This window comes from Montipora foliosa, chromosome 1 (genome assembly GCF_036669935.1).
Source record: "Montipora foliosa isolate CH-2021 chromosome 1, ASM3666993v2, whole genome shotgun sequence".
NCBI classification, from domain to species: Eukaryota; Metazoa; Cnidaria; class Anthozoa; order Scleractinia; family Acroporidae; genus Montipora; species Montipora foliosa.
In genome coordinates this window covers 56,933,968-56,946,664 of record NC_090869.1, presented here as the reverse complement: position 1 = coordinate 56,946,664, position 12,697 = coordinate 56,933,968, and the positions used below count along the sequence as shown (strand labels likewise).

Here is a 12,697-nt window from a genome sequence, read left to right as displayed (position 1 = left end):
TGTAGTTGTTTGTAGACAGGATAGAGGGCTCCATTAAAATCAACATTTTATTTGACCAGATTGGAACACAAAATATTGTATGTGAGGTAAAGTGTTGACAGGCCAAAGTAACACGACTCATAAGCTCGTGGCGTGACAAGTGACCTCTCGTTATAGTTTCTCTCTCACCAGTAAATCTCTTAAAGGTTTCCTTTTTTTGTGTGAGATAAGTGGAGGTTCTTTGAATATTGCTCTAAGCAATGGTTAGTCTCCTTCGCAGCCGCTCGGGCCGGAGTCACGCAACGCTCCCCTTTCCCAAGGGGAGCGTTGCGTGACTCCGGCCCGAGCGGCTGCGAAGGAGACTAAGCAATGGTTGGTTTTGAATAAATGCCATTTGCTCATCAAGATGCTTTTGAGGTTAGGCAACGCCGGATGGTCGTCGACAGTTAACGTCGACATTTTGTCAAGAAATGGGCGTATGTCAGAAGTCGGTCATCTTCCTGACGACATCACCATCAAAGCTCATGGGTCTCTTACGACTTGCAAGTTATTCGGAGTGACCTATGGCAATCATAATCACTTTAAGTCAGGAATGTGCCTCCCTTCACCGCTGGTAACACAGTACGATGACTTGTGGGAACATCGTCAAAGAGGATCAGGACTCCACTACTGCGGAATAGCAGAAAAGCCTGCTACTCCATTTGATAATTGCCTGTCGTATGCTCTTTATTTGCGCCAGTAGCTGAGTAGGAATTGAAATGGTGAGTGTTTTATAAAGAAACAACAAGGTATTAATGGGAGCGTGCATGTCTAACATGAATTGGGTAAAGCTTTCCTGAAATTTTCTTCGAAAAATAGTTTAAAATATTGGGCTTTTCAATATCACAAGGGCTGGACATTTAAAATTCAAGTACCGGTTTCGCTTTTCACTGCCGCCAATCATCATACTGTACGTTTCAGGAAACGAAAAAGATGAATACAGAGGTGTCAAAAAATGACGTTTGCGGGCAGTGATTGGTGGATTTCGTTGGTCACCGCCGTAAAAGTATTAAATGAAATAATGATTGACAGCAGCAAAAAGGGAACCTCCTTTTTGTGTCAGAACTTGGTTAAAAAACATCGGGAAAAAATTGTTTGCGGGGAAGTGTTGTTCGAAAAAGCGGTGCATTAAAAAAAAGTTTGCAGAGGAAAATTTTTATACCATCCCTTAGTGTGGATTTTTGCCTTAAAGGCGCTCTATTCTTAAACTTCACACCACGCATTTGTTATTGCTTAATTAACTTGTGAAAAATTGGCCGAAACGTTGATTCGAATTATTTAGTAAATTAATTTCATATGAAAGTGGCCTTTTAATGCCTCATTTCTTTTACAATGGAGGTAAACGTTTTACTCGTACAATATTATGGAAGTGATTTACAAAACACCTGTCTATAGGCTGGTAAACATGACACTGCATGTGAAGGATGTTTATACAACTTGAATTTATTGCTGGGCAACTAACGACGCAATCTAACAAATAAACCGTAGCAGTTATCGTTGTTCAAACTTGGAGGCGGCACGTCGCCAAAATAGGATGATAAGTCGCGGGAAATTATACTTTCGTTGTGTTTTTTCTCTTTTCATGTGTATGGAAGTATCAAAAATCACTCAGTGTTTCCAAATGCAGGTGACTTTGATATAACTATTAATAATGAATTTGCCCGCCGCACCTTAACTTATTTTGGCTTTCTTATTGGCCACTGGACCTCATGTCAAAAGTATTTTTGTAGTCATTGCTCGTCTCAAATAGTGCCTTTGCTATTCCTTATACTTTGTTACAAGGTATAGTTCTAAAAGTAAAACTAAGACAGAAGCTCAAACTTGAAGATAATCACAGGAAATTGATCAGATAAGCCATTTGTTACGAAATTCGTGTTGTCACATTTTGCAAGATGTTTATTCGCGCCTTACATGTCTTCATTTTGGCCTCGTGTGCATTTCATTGCGCGGAAGCGTTTTGCGAACGTCTCTACAAGAAGCCATATTGGACACCGAGGACTGCAACACAGAGAGCTGCCGAGGCTGATATTGTTATTTATGGTAACGTTAGCGAAAGCCCCTGTGTCAAGCCGACATTCCTATATCAACCAATTATCACAGCGCCTCCGCCATCAAACGCCACCAACTCGTCAAGCAGCCTTCAACCAACAATGCCCACTGCGAACAGCTCACGACCAGGAAACATTACAAACGTTACTGATACCTGTCTCACGCGCGGTGTATATAACATAACATTGACAGTCCTTTGTGTGATCAAAGGAGGACTCGTCCCGAGAGAGATTTGACTAATCTTGGTTTTGGCCCTGAAATGTGTACCTATTTTACTTACAGTTACTTTGAGACCGTTCAGTCCTTTCATATGTACAGAGGTCTTACCTATGTTATCTTCTTGGGACGGTAAGTTCTCCGAAGCTTTTTCTCTTTTCAGTTTTAGCTAATATAGAGATTCAGAATCGCGTTTACGTGAAACAGCAAGAGGCAAACGGCAGATTAATGTTTGTTATGAAAATTTATTATTTTAGTGAGCCTACATGAAACATGCAAGTTTCTTTCGTTCGTGGCAAATTTCAAATTTCAGCCTGGCATCTCCTGTTTGCCGTATACGCGCTGCTATAATCGCTCGTATGATTCTTTTTTCTTTCACTTTGGAATGTTGGTTATAGAGAGCTTATTCACTCGCGTGATCTGCGACCATGTCTTTTAAAGTGCTACTATGATCAAAAAATAATTTCCTTTTCTTTGCTTCAGGCTTTGAAAGCGTGTTCGCTTAACACCTGACTGGCAAAATTTTGAACTTTGATATTTACCCAAAGGCTCTTTATTTTGAGTGTTGGATTTAACGGTTCGCCATTACACACATTCAAGCCCAACTGATTGGACCTCAGAGAGTTGGAAAAGTGACGTTATTTACTCACTAGCTTAAAATTTCAGCGTGCAAACGCAACTTATTATATATGCAAAACAAGAGTTTAAAAATCTGAAAACCCGAAACTCCCGTGTTGCATACTAATTCAGTCGCCACTAGAACGGTTATGTAAGAGACCGCGGTAACGGAAGTTAAGGTTCACAGGGAAACCAGGATGACAGTCATACACAGTTTGATGCAAAATCTGGTTTGATTAAATTTGAATTCAGCTTTAAAAGGGTCGCACCTTTTTCTTTTTTAGCTAATTTGTAGAATAGAGTTTTCAAATGACTGTTGAAAGTAATTCCGCGTTTTCAATAAACCAACTCGGCTAAATCATTGTTGTACCCAATTCAAATCCTTTGGGAATAAAACGTTTTGTTCCAGGTATTTCCATACCATTTAAATGTGAATTGTATCATGCAAATGCAATACACAAAGAACCTTAACCCCGAGAGAATTGAATTGGGTACGCACCAGTTTATCAACAATTGCGAAGGAATAACAAAACCAATCGCCACTTGCACGCTCAATTTTTCTCGCGCTTTGAGCAAGTTACATGGATTTCTTCGAATTTGGATTGGTTCATTGAGCTGTTTGCACCTGCTGTGATTGGTTGAAGTAATTACTTTGGTATGTGTTTTACGACACTCAATTGAAAACCGCTGTATAAAAGGACTCTTGCGATAACATTGGATCGCCCCTGAGAAGACCTGCGGCTTTCTAATGGCCTGATTACATGGCGAGTTTCAGCCCGGGCCGAAATTTTGTTGCGATCACATGCTCAATTTCAACCCGGGCGCAAAACGCCCATGGGAAAATTTATTGAGATGCGAACACGATCACGTTCCTTGTTCAGCCCGGGATGAAAAAAATGATATTCAGTCCGTGGACAAACTTTGATGTAAATGACTTAAGTAGTAAAGCAATAACTGTTCCATTTAATGCATGATTGGCTTGTTATCTTGACAGGTACAAAGGGCGCTCCAACTCTAAAGGCTTTTGGCCGCACCATGTCAACCTGCAATTTGCTGCGATGGAGATCACAAATGAGACTTTCCTCAAACCCATCTTTGAGGTAGTTGGTGGGCATGCGCACAGTCCCAAAGGAATGCCAGCAAACGAGACTCGCAGCATTTGTACACCATTTATCGCCGGTGCAGGGACTAATTACATAAGCGCTCTCTACGTACTGCTGTTGCCTTTGTGGGGACGAGCTTTGATGTAAATTAGCTAAGAAGGACTAACCAGGAGCCTGCGACTCCAATACTAGGTCTATGTAACGGCATTTTCACAAATCAAGCTACTTTTAGACGAGTACTTATATACCCTTTGGCTTGCACGAGTGACCATTCTCAATGCCATTGGTACTTAGTTTTTCATGCAAGACTTGTGATTGGCAGGAAATTTCTGGTTTGAGGGAAAATCAATATAAGAATAACTTAAGGTGATTCCCTAGTATTGCACTGCGCATCCTGTTCTGCGCATAACACAGCGTAGGCCACGTTCGTATTCAGGCATGGCTAAGGGGCTTTATCGTACAAGTCTCAACGGATATTTCTAAACAAAACATTGTTTAAATTTAACCATAAAGACTTGTAGCCATGTGTGAATATTGATATATCGAAAGTGGCCAAACACATTCAAAATGGCGGCCTTTCGTGCGGGGAGTCTCGTTAGAAAGAAGAATGGCCGTTTTCAGAGCACAGCAGTAAAGAGCAAAACAAGAAACGTTGTAGACTCTCGCAAAACAAAAAGTCGATTGATAGCCTTGATGGAGCTAAAGATTCATTTCAGTCCGAGAGTGAAAGTGAAACCGCTCTATCGGGGAGACGTGTTGTCGAGGGTTCGAGCTTGGTTTGCTTTCTGTTTTCTCGTAAACGAGGTTGGTGACCTATCCCTTTTTGGCATAATTTTATTCTCTTACTCCTCCTCCTTGTGCTGAAAAAAAAATCTAAAAAATTTACGTCAGAAAAAGTTTCGTAGCCATCACTCGTGGGCACAAAATTGCCTCCTCGAGATCACGCACCCTAGGAATATTTGTAGTCAGTGCCTTTTCAAGACGTGTGCCTGTGCCATAAAACAAGCTTTAAATTAATACAATACACCAGTTTTGTTATTTCAAGAATTACGTAAAAGCTGTGCTTCCTGTTCTGGCAAAACGTAGCGTGAACCAATGGCTTGGTGACCTATTTTTTTAATTGGACTTAACTGATTAGAGTGTAATGTGAAATGCTAGGCTTCTACCCCATATGAACCACGTGAGCGTTAGCCCCACTGATGGAAATGGGCCCACACAAGGACAGAGAAAAACTCTGACCAGGGTGCTCATTTCGAGTTACCATAATGTAGGGAACAATTCAGAAAAGCTTAAAGAAAATCTTACGACAACTTCTATTACTAAGGAATCACCTTAATCTGTAAAGAGGTTGTTCCACAAATACAAATATGATGTTGTACGGTCCTGGTCATGGGCAGCTCGCTTGACTGATTTGTATTTGGCTCAAAACGTTTGATTAACTTCTTTCGTTATTACGACTCCGATACTTCACTGTATTTCTAGTTATAGAACGAGGAATCTATAATTTGATAAATCTGTGGAGTATCGAGATTTGTCGGAGAAACCATAGTATGGATGCATTGATTATTTGTACTGATATTGGCCCACTTTTATAAATAGCAAGAAAATGCTCCATTGTACATCTCTTGAAGTTGAAGACAGATTCTTTTATAGTTTGACGAAATAAACGTTGAAGAGTCTGAGATATGCTTGACTGCATGTCCTCAGAACCTTGTACATGAACAAGCCATATTAGTACTCCAATCTAAACACATCTAGTAACTGGGTCCTTTACCTCAACTCCAATCATAACCGTGTTTTGGAAAGGTTGCTTCATTGTTGACGCATTCTCTACTTGCTCAAATCCCACAACACACCTCTTTTACCCCCAAAAATATTTGGATAATCATTGTTTGAAATTTCTCTTGGGATGTATTAAGGAAAAGAAAAAACAATGTGTATGCAATTTTTGGGGGGGAGGCGGGAGGCGGCAAAAGAGGTGTATTGCGGGATTTGTGCAAGTAGAGAATTTATATTTTGCGTCAGAAGTTGTAAATTCAGTATGCTCTTAAAACGCAGGCTTGACGAATAAATATTAATGCTCTCGGCAACTCGGAATTGAAGCAGTGAAGGGCACCGCCGAAGGCCAGGATTTTACTTTGTAACGAATTCTTTGAAAACTGCTCCTGCGGTCTTAACAGCTAATGCAGCCGGCGTTTTAATGTAGGAATGGATTGTTGAGGGCAACATGCTGTCGGAAGATGAGACAAAAGAGCCTGCGTACAGGCTGTAAATGTGTTTCGACATTTTTGCCTCTGGCGCACAGTCAATAGCTATGGGATCGGAGCGAGCGCAAGCGTTCAGGTGGTCTCTGCGATGTAGTGAAAATTTACTTGTTTCCCGGAGCACTGTCTCGAGCAAACTACTAGTTGTACCAACTGTATGAAGGATAGAGATACGTTTCACGCAAATAAAGGCCGATAGGACTTGTCGTTTATAATTTGAGGAAGGAGTGAAAAGACAATGAGATATTGGACAACTATGCATGCAACAGTTGTGTAGCAAAATTTGTCATCAAACCACTTAAATTCTAGCTTTCACTTTGATATTTGCTTTATGGAGAGCAAGCGGGAGGGTTGTCGTATGATTGAAAGTGCCAAGTTACTTTGTAGCTATTTGTCCCACCACAAAGCTGTAATGACTGGCTATCCCTTTTTCTAGAGGCTTTTCTCAGCTTACTCCGTATTCTTTTCCCTCTCCATGAGTATGAACGTGTGATTCTATTTGAATTCGTTGATTTAATTTACATTTTCTCAAATGACTGATCAAGTGTTGATTCATTCGATTAATGTATGGCTGCTTATATAAAATCACCGTGTATAATCCAGAACCGGATTTTTTAAGGAACTTGAACAGTACAGGCCTGTACTAAATATGAAAGTAAACAAAAATATTGTCGGGACAGGTCTTTTTATGAATAATTAATAGCCAGCTTTATTTGGCGTCGCGGCAATTTGTAGCAGGTATTGGAGAACCCCTGTAGCTGCAAAGTAGCTGGGTCAGTTTAATCCTCCCAACGCAGGGAAGTTTGAGAAAAGAGTTAGGTTGTTAACGAAGTTGGATTGTTTTCTGCTCATTAATCTTATCTCTGACTGAAAATGATACTGCGCAGAGTAGCTATAACCCTGGCAGTTCTTTCCTTAGATTCTTGGCTCGAATCAAGCGAAGCGATCTGTAAGGTTCCCGAAGACGTTAAAGAGTGGAAGAAAAAGAGCTTAACCGAGCGCGCAGCGTCGTCCGACATCGTTATCTATGGCGAGGTAGTGTACAGCCCTTGTTGGAAACCCGGGTATGTCAGAAAAACCATTCCACCGACAACGGTTCCAATTTTGCATGGGAATAACACAGTCAATGCAACGAGCAACGCAACAGTTCCAAGGAGCAACGTAACAATTCCAACGGGCAACGTTACAGTTTCAACGACTCGAGTGCAGATGGTAAATGCGACGACCGCTCCCACAACACCCCCGTACAAATGTAGCTCGGAATTCTACAACGCTACCATAAAAGTCATTTGCGTTATTAAAGGAGGATCCGTGCCACTATTTATTCTGTTAGAAGGATTGGGGCAAGGAGATGGTGTGTGTTTGGACGAATCCCTTCACGATTACCACGCCTATAATCAGCTAAAATACTTGATATTTATGGGAAGGTAATATTTAAATAATTACATCTGTGAATATCTACTTGTCGGTCTGTGTATTTGAAGAACGATATCACCAGATTTGGCAGTGTGAACTAAATGTTTTTGGAGTGAAATTTCCGCCGACGTTCAACTCCCGCAAACTAAAACCTTACTTGATAAATGTAACGAAAAATATTATTTTACAATATAATGATGTAAAATAGCCTTGATATGAAAAATCAAATTACTTGAGTCCTGTTAATTTTCCAAAATATACTCCCTCCTTGCTTTTATTATAAAGACCAAACTGAATGATTTGATAGCCGCTCTTAGGAGCCCGTGAAGAATGGGACTAGTGTTTTGTCCATTTAGATGAAGACCCATTTGGCCTTTCTTATCCAAAATGGATAGTTCTGATAGAAATCTCCAGAAATCCCTTTACACTAATTGCGACAGGATGTAGGCTGTCACTCTACGAGGGAAAAAACTAGTAAAAGTTAAGAGCAGGAGCCCATTCTAACCCTCTGAGTCAACCCTGTCCCGTATCTTTATATTTTTAGAAATACCTCGCAGGGGAGCTTTACTGGGTGTTTTCACAATAGCTGATCATAAGAGACCTATGGTCAGCCATTTATTACGTCACAAACGTATGTGACGTATGTGAACCACTTCATGTATGTTCTCAGTCACATACGTCACATACGTCAAAATGTAGTAGTTCTAAAAATAGAAAGATACGGGACAAGGTTGACTCAAGGGTACAATACAGATGGAAGCTCAGGATAATGGGCTCCTGTTAAGAGTTAGAACTTGCATAATTTATGTTTCTTGTACAAAGAATGCCATTATAGTGTACTATAGTTTTAGCAGCAATAAAAGCAAGGTGACACACACTAACACCAACCCAGTGTGGCCAACACATCACGCATGCGCACAACCATTTCACCCGGTCAATTAGCAGCCATGGACAGCTGTTTCGGCTTTTTGGGCCTCATCAGCATGGCGTAGCTAACATACCAGGCGGGTGTGTTTAGCACCCCTTTAAGTGGCAGCCTCACATGCCAAACATGTGGTAGGCTGGGTTGGGAACAGCAAAACTGTTCTCCCACGGCAAGCGTGTGGGAAGGTGGATCACATTAAGAGATCGGTGTGTCACGTAAATTAAAAACAGCAATAAAAGCAAGGTGACACACACTAACACCAACCCGGTGTGGCCAACACATCACGCATGATGAGGCCCAAAAGGCCGAAACAGCTGTCCATGGCTGCTAATTGACCGGGTGAAATGGTTGTGCGCATGCGTGATGTGTTGGCCACACCGGGTTGGTGTTAGCGTGTGTCACCTTGCTTTTATTGCTATAGTTTTAGCTACGAATCTTTCAGCTTGCATGTAGTTTCTAAATAATCCATTCATTTTTTCTCGTTTTTAGGGCGAAAGACATGCGTAGTCCCAGGCCTTTTTGGATCAATCAAGTGAACCACCAGTCAGCGGTTACGGAAGTCAATGATGAGAGAATGTTGGAGTCAATATTTGAGATCGCAGGTCGTCATGCCCACCTGCCTACTGGGGGAAGTGAAGTAACTTCCGCTGGCATGTGTCAACCCTATGTCAGTTCTGCGTACGTCTGCAGTTCAGTATGCACCACTCTTTTGTTGAGTCTAGCCTTGGTTGCTTGGTTTCTCATTACATAATTTTTTAATCTGCAAATTGCCGAATTGTTGGTTTTGCTGGGGTCAGGTACTACCATAGACAATGAAGTCTCCTTCATGTTTTGAACTAGTAAAGGAAAAGAGCAATGGACAAATTATTGATCATTTCATAGTGTCCGGCATAAAAGGGAAGCGCCCAACATACTGAGATCTTGTTCAAAGTCAAAGAGAACAACAATTAAAAAGAGAGAAAAAAAGAAAATCGGGAATGGGCCATTTCCGAGTTGCTGATGTCTCGGTTTCGAAGTGAGTCTTGGTGCTCAAATATTGTGATTTGCATAAGAATACGCAATCATTTCCATTTGAATGGTTGTGCACCAGGACTCGCTGAGGCATGCAGCAACTCGGAAATGGGCTATCGACAAGCATCTTGTGGAAGGTCAAGGCAGTAACAACAAACGCCAGCTCGCGATTTCATCAAGAAACTCAAGCCTGATTTTAATTAGGACTATGTACGTGGTTTGATTTTCGTTTAATTTGAGTTAGCTTATTGTTTCTGGCTTCAACTTGATTACCTATTGTCCATTTTAGTATGGCAAGACTTCATCGCGAGAATAATTTTTTCTCGATGATAACGTTAACGTAACTGTCGTCGCTATAACCTTTCAACCCCTTTTTGTCTTAACGGTATTTTGAAGAAATGTTTGATCCCAGTTATTTGTATAATCAAACACTACTGTTTCTGGCTTGGTAAGAATGTATTTCGGTTTCGTTTTTTTTTCCTTGCTCGGCCATATAAAACTGAGACCACCCTTCCTTATTAACCAAATGTGGAAGCCTTTCCCCTTTTCATCCTCGACGAGACCTTCTCCAAGTCCATTGGTCGCAGTCCATCGGAACAGGAACTGAAGGAGATAAACACAAACTCTTCAATAATCCTGACGTTTGAATTTTGCGTTTCCCCGTTTTTAACAAGTTATGACTGAAGCTCATAGCCACACGATCGTTTTTTGAAACGGAAACGTGCTTATTCAGTCACGCTTTTCGTTACGTGCAAGCATAAACGTATTTCCTGCTGTCGTCGATGCACTTCGGAGAAAGAGTCGGAAATGCGTACTATTGACGCATTTTCCACTACTGAAGACGAAATACTCGAAGGAGTTAAGAAACCGAAGCTCGGGAAATGGCTTCCTGCCTTTGGGATGGTCACAATAAGTAATCAAATGTTTTGATGTTTTTGCTGGGGTAGCGAACAGTTTGGGGCCAGTGACTAAGATTTTCAAAGATTTCTTTTACTGATGAAATCGTTCAATATTAAAACACATGAGGACCACAGCTACGAGGGCAGGCCTGTAAGATTCTCTTAAAATCTGTATTAAAATGTGGTTAAAGTGGTTCAGCGGTTCATTTACAATTTTAATGTCTGTGTAAGTTCAAGTTATCTTCAATAGTGCTATCAATTGTAATATAAGTCATCACCCAGTGTTTTTCAAATAAATCAATTAAAAAGAAAGCTTTTGCAGGGAACAACAACAACAACAACACACTTAATTGTACACGTAATATTTTTAAGTTAATATCTACAAACAAATTACCAGTTATCCTCTATAGTAAGTTATTTAAAGGTAACGACTGGTTGAAATACGAAATTGCTAAAAATGCCACTGAGGGTTCAAGGGAAATCTTTTCAGTACTTGCCTCGCTGATATATTAGTCAATCAGACTAGAAATGAGCACCGGAAAATTTAAAAGCATTTCGTTATTAGCTACCTCAGAAAATCTGAACCTGATGTACCGTATAATCTTCGAGGATTATTGATTTAAAAATTGTGAAAATTTGATAATTTTTGGACTCGTTATTGCTTTTATCACCCAATACTGTTTTTTCTTCTTTTTGCTGGTAAACCGTCGAAACTAGAGAGTTTCCGACTATCTATGGAAAGATAACTTATCAGGTTTTTTAAACGTTTTAAGCCGATTTCCTCATTTCAAGATATCTTCTGTGACCAAATTTGTTCGTTAATGAAACAAAGTGTAAACAATGAGGTCTTGAACTTGCCAAGAAGAGCTAACATTTCGTCTTAGTGCTGCATTTTTTTAGCGGTTGTACACATTTCCGATGAGTCTCACCTTCTCCTTTCGGGAAGCAGAAATCATTGACCTAATGCAAGAGAGTATTAAGTGTGAGAGAGAAACCCTTTGCCCCACGATAGGTTTTTTTTTTTCAATCTCGCCATAGAGCGAAGGTTATTTTCGTTTCAGTATTCACATGACGACGAGGTCCACTGACTTGCGGGTGTCGTCGTTGAAACAACCTCGCAGAGTGACACCATCTTACATCATAATCTCTTGAGTGCAACAAATTAATCAATCTCTTAAGTCAACATTTGGGGATTATTCAGGGCGACATGAATCAACATTGACTCAAACAGGATTAGACACCCGAAGTGCACAGCTTTTAAATGTTTATTGTGCGAAGGTGTTGTTCACCAACTGGGTATTTATTTCTTCCCACAAATGCACCTTAACTGTTAGCCGGTGAAGGTTGCCCCCTACCTTTAACATTTAAGGGGATATTTGAGTGATTTCCCTGGAGACATGTAACTTGGAAGTTGAGGAAGCGCACACTTCTTGTCATTAATCATGCTGACCTTGCATATGATTACCCCGTCTTATGTAGGAGCAAATGACAGCCGATATGTATTGCTTACTAAGGGCATCGCCCCTTGACTGAGCTGGCCTTCCTCTAGAGTGATGATAAAGAAATGAATCCAGTTGGGCGACAAGATCGTGACCACTGCCTTCGGCCTTAGTTAACAATCTTTAACTTATTATCTTTGTATTAAAAACATTGATCTCATAAGATATAAGAAATGATACACTCCCAATCTCGAGGTCATCACCTCACAAAAACGGCGAAGCTGTAAACAGCATGAAACCTTACGACTTTGTAGAGCAAAATTTCCCCTGTCGTGAATACAAGATAAGAGATACAAATGGCTTTACGCTGGGGAAGGCGGGAGGGGGTGGAACCTCTTAGACGTTTTGGGATATCGAGAAATGGACGATGGCACATCATATGAGAGAAGAGCGAATAACAGTTCCCAGCTAAACTCATTTCTCTGAGGTTTTTTTTCTTTTTCTTTTTTCTGTTTTTTACTAACTGCATGCAATTCCGTTTTACTTTTTCTAAGCAATCAGTTGTCAATTTTGTTTTCACACGTTACAAGAACGAGATAGTGTAAAAAAAAAAGAGAAATGGTAATCTTGCTCACGACTGTTCTTTGAACTTGTTCAAAAGCACTCCAATCAAGAAAGATTCAGACATCTATGAACAACCAAAAACACAACCCTACAAGGGAAAGATAAATTCAACGAT

General features: G+C 40.5%; 1 protein-coding gene and 1 pseudogene across 1 annotated transcript; both read left to right on the top strand.

Moving 5' to 3' along the window:
• Positions 1-1,767: 1,767 nt before the first annotated feature.
• LOC137971575 (uncharacterized) lies at positions 1,768-5,998 on the top strand (annotated as a pseudogene).
• A 1,031-nt stretch (positions 5,999-7,029) lies between these two features.
• Positions 7,030-10,832, top strand: LOC137979357 (uncharacterized). Its single transcript, XM_068826599.1, has 2 exons — positions 7,030-7,695; positions 9,099-10,832. The coding sequence occupies exons 1-2, from the start codon at positions 7,142-7,144 to the stop codon at positions 9,358-9,360; spliced, it is 816 nt and encodes a 271-aa protein (XP_068682700.1). The 5' UTR covers positions 7,030-7,141; the 3' UTR covers positions 9,361-10,832.
• The last annotated feature ends 1,865 nt before the right edge of the window (positions 10,833-12,697 follow it).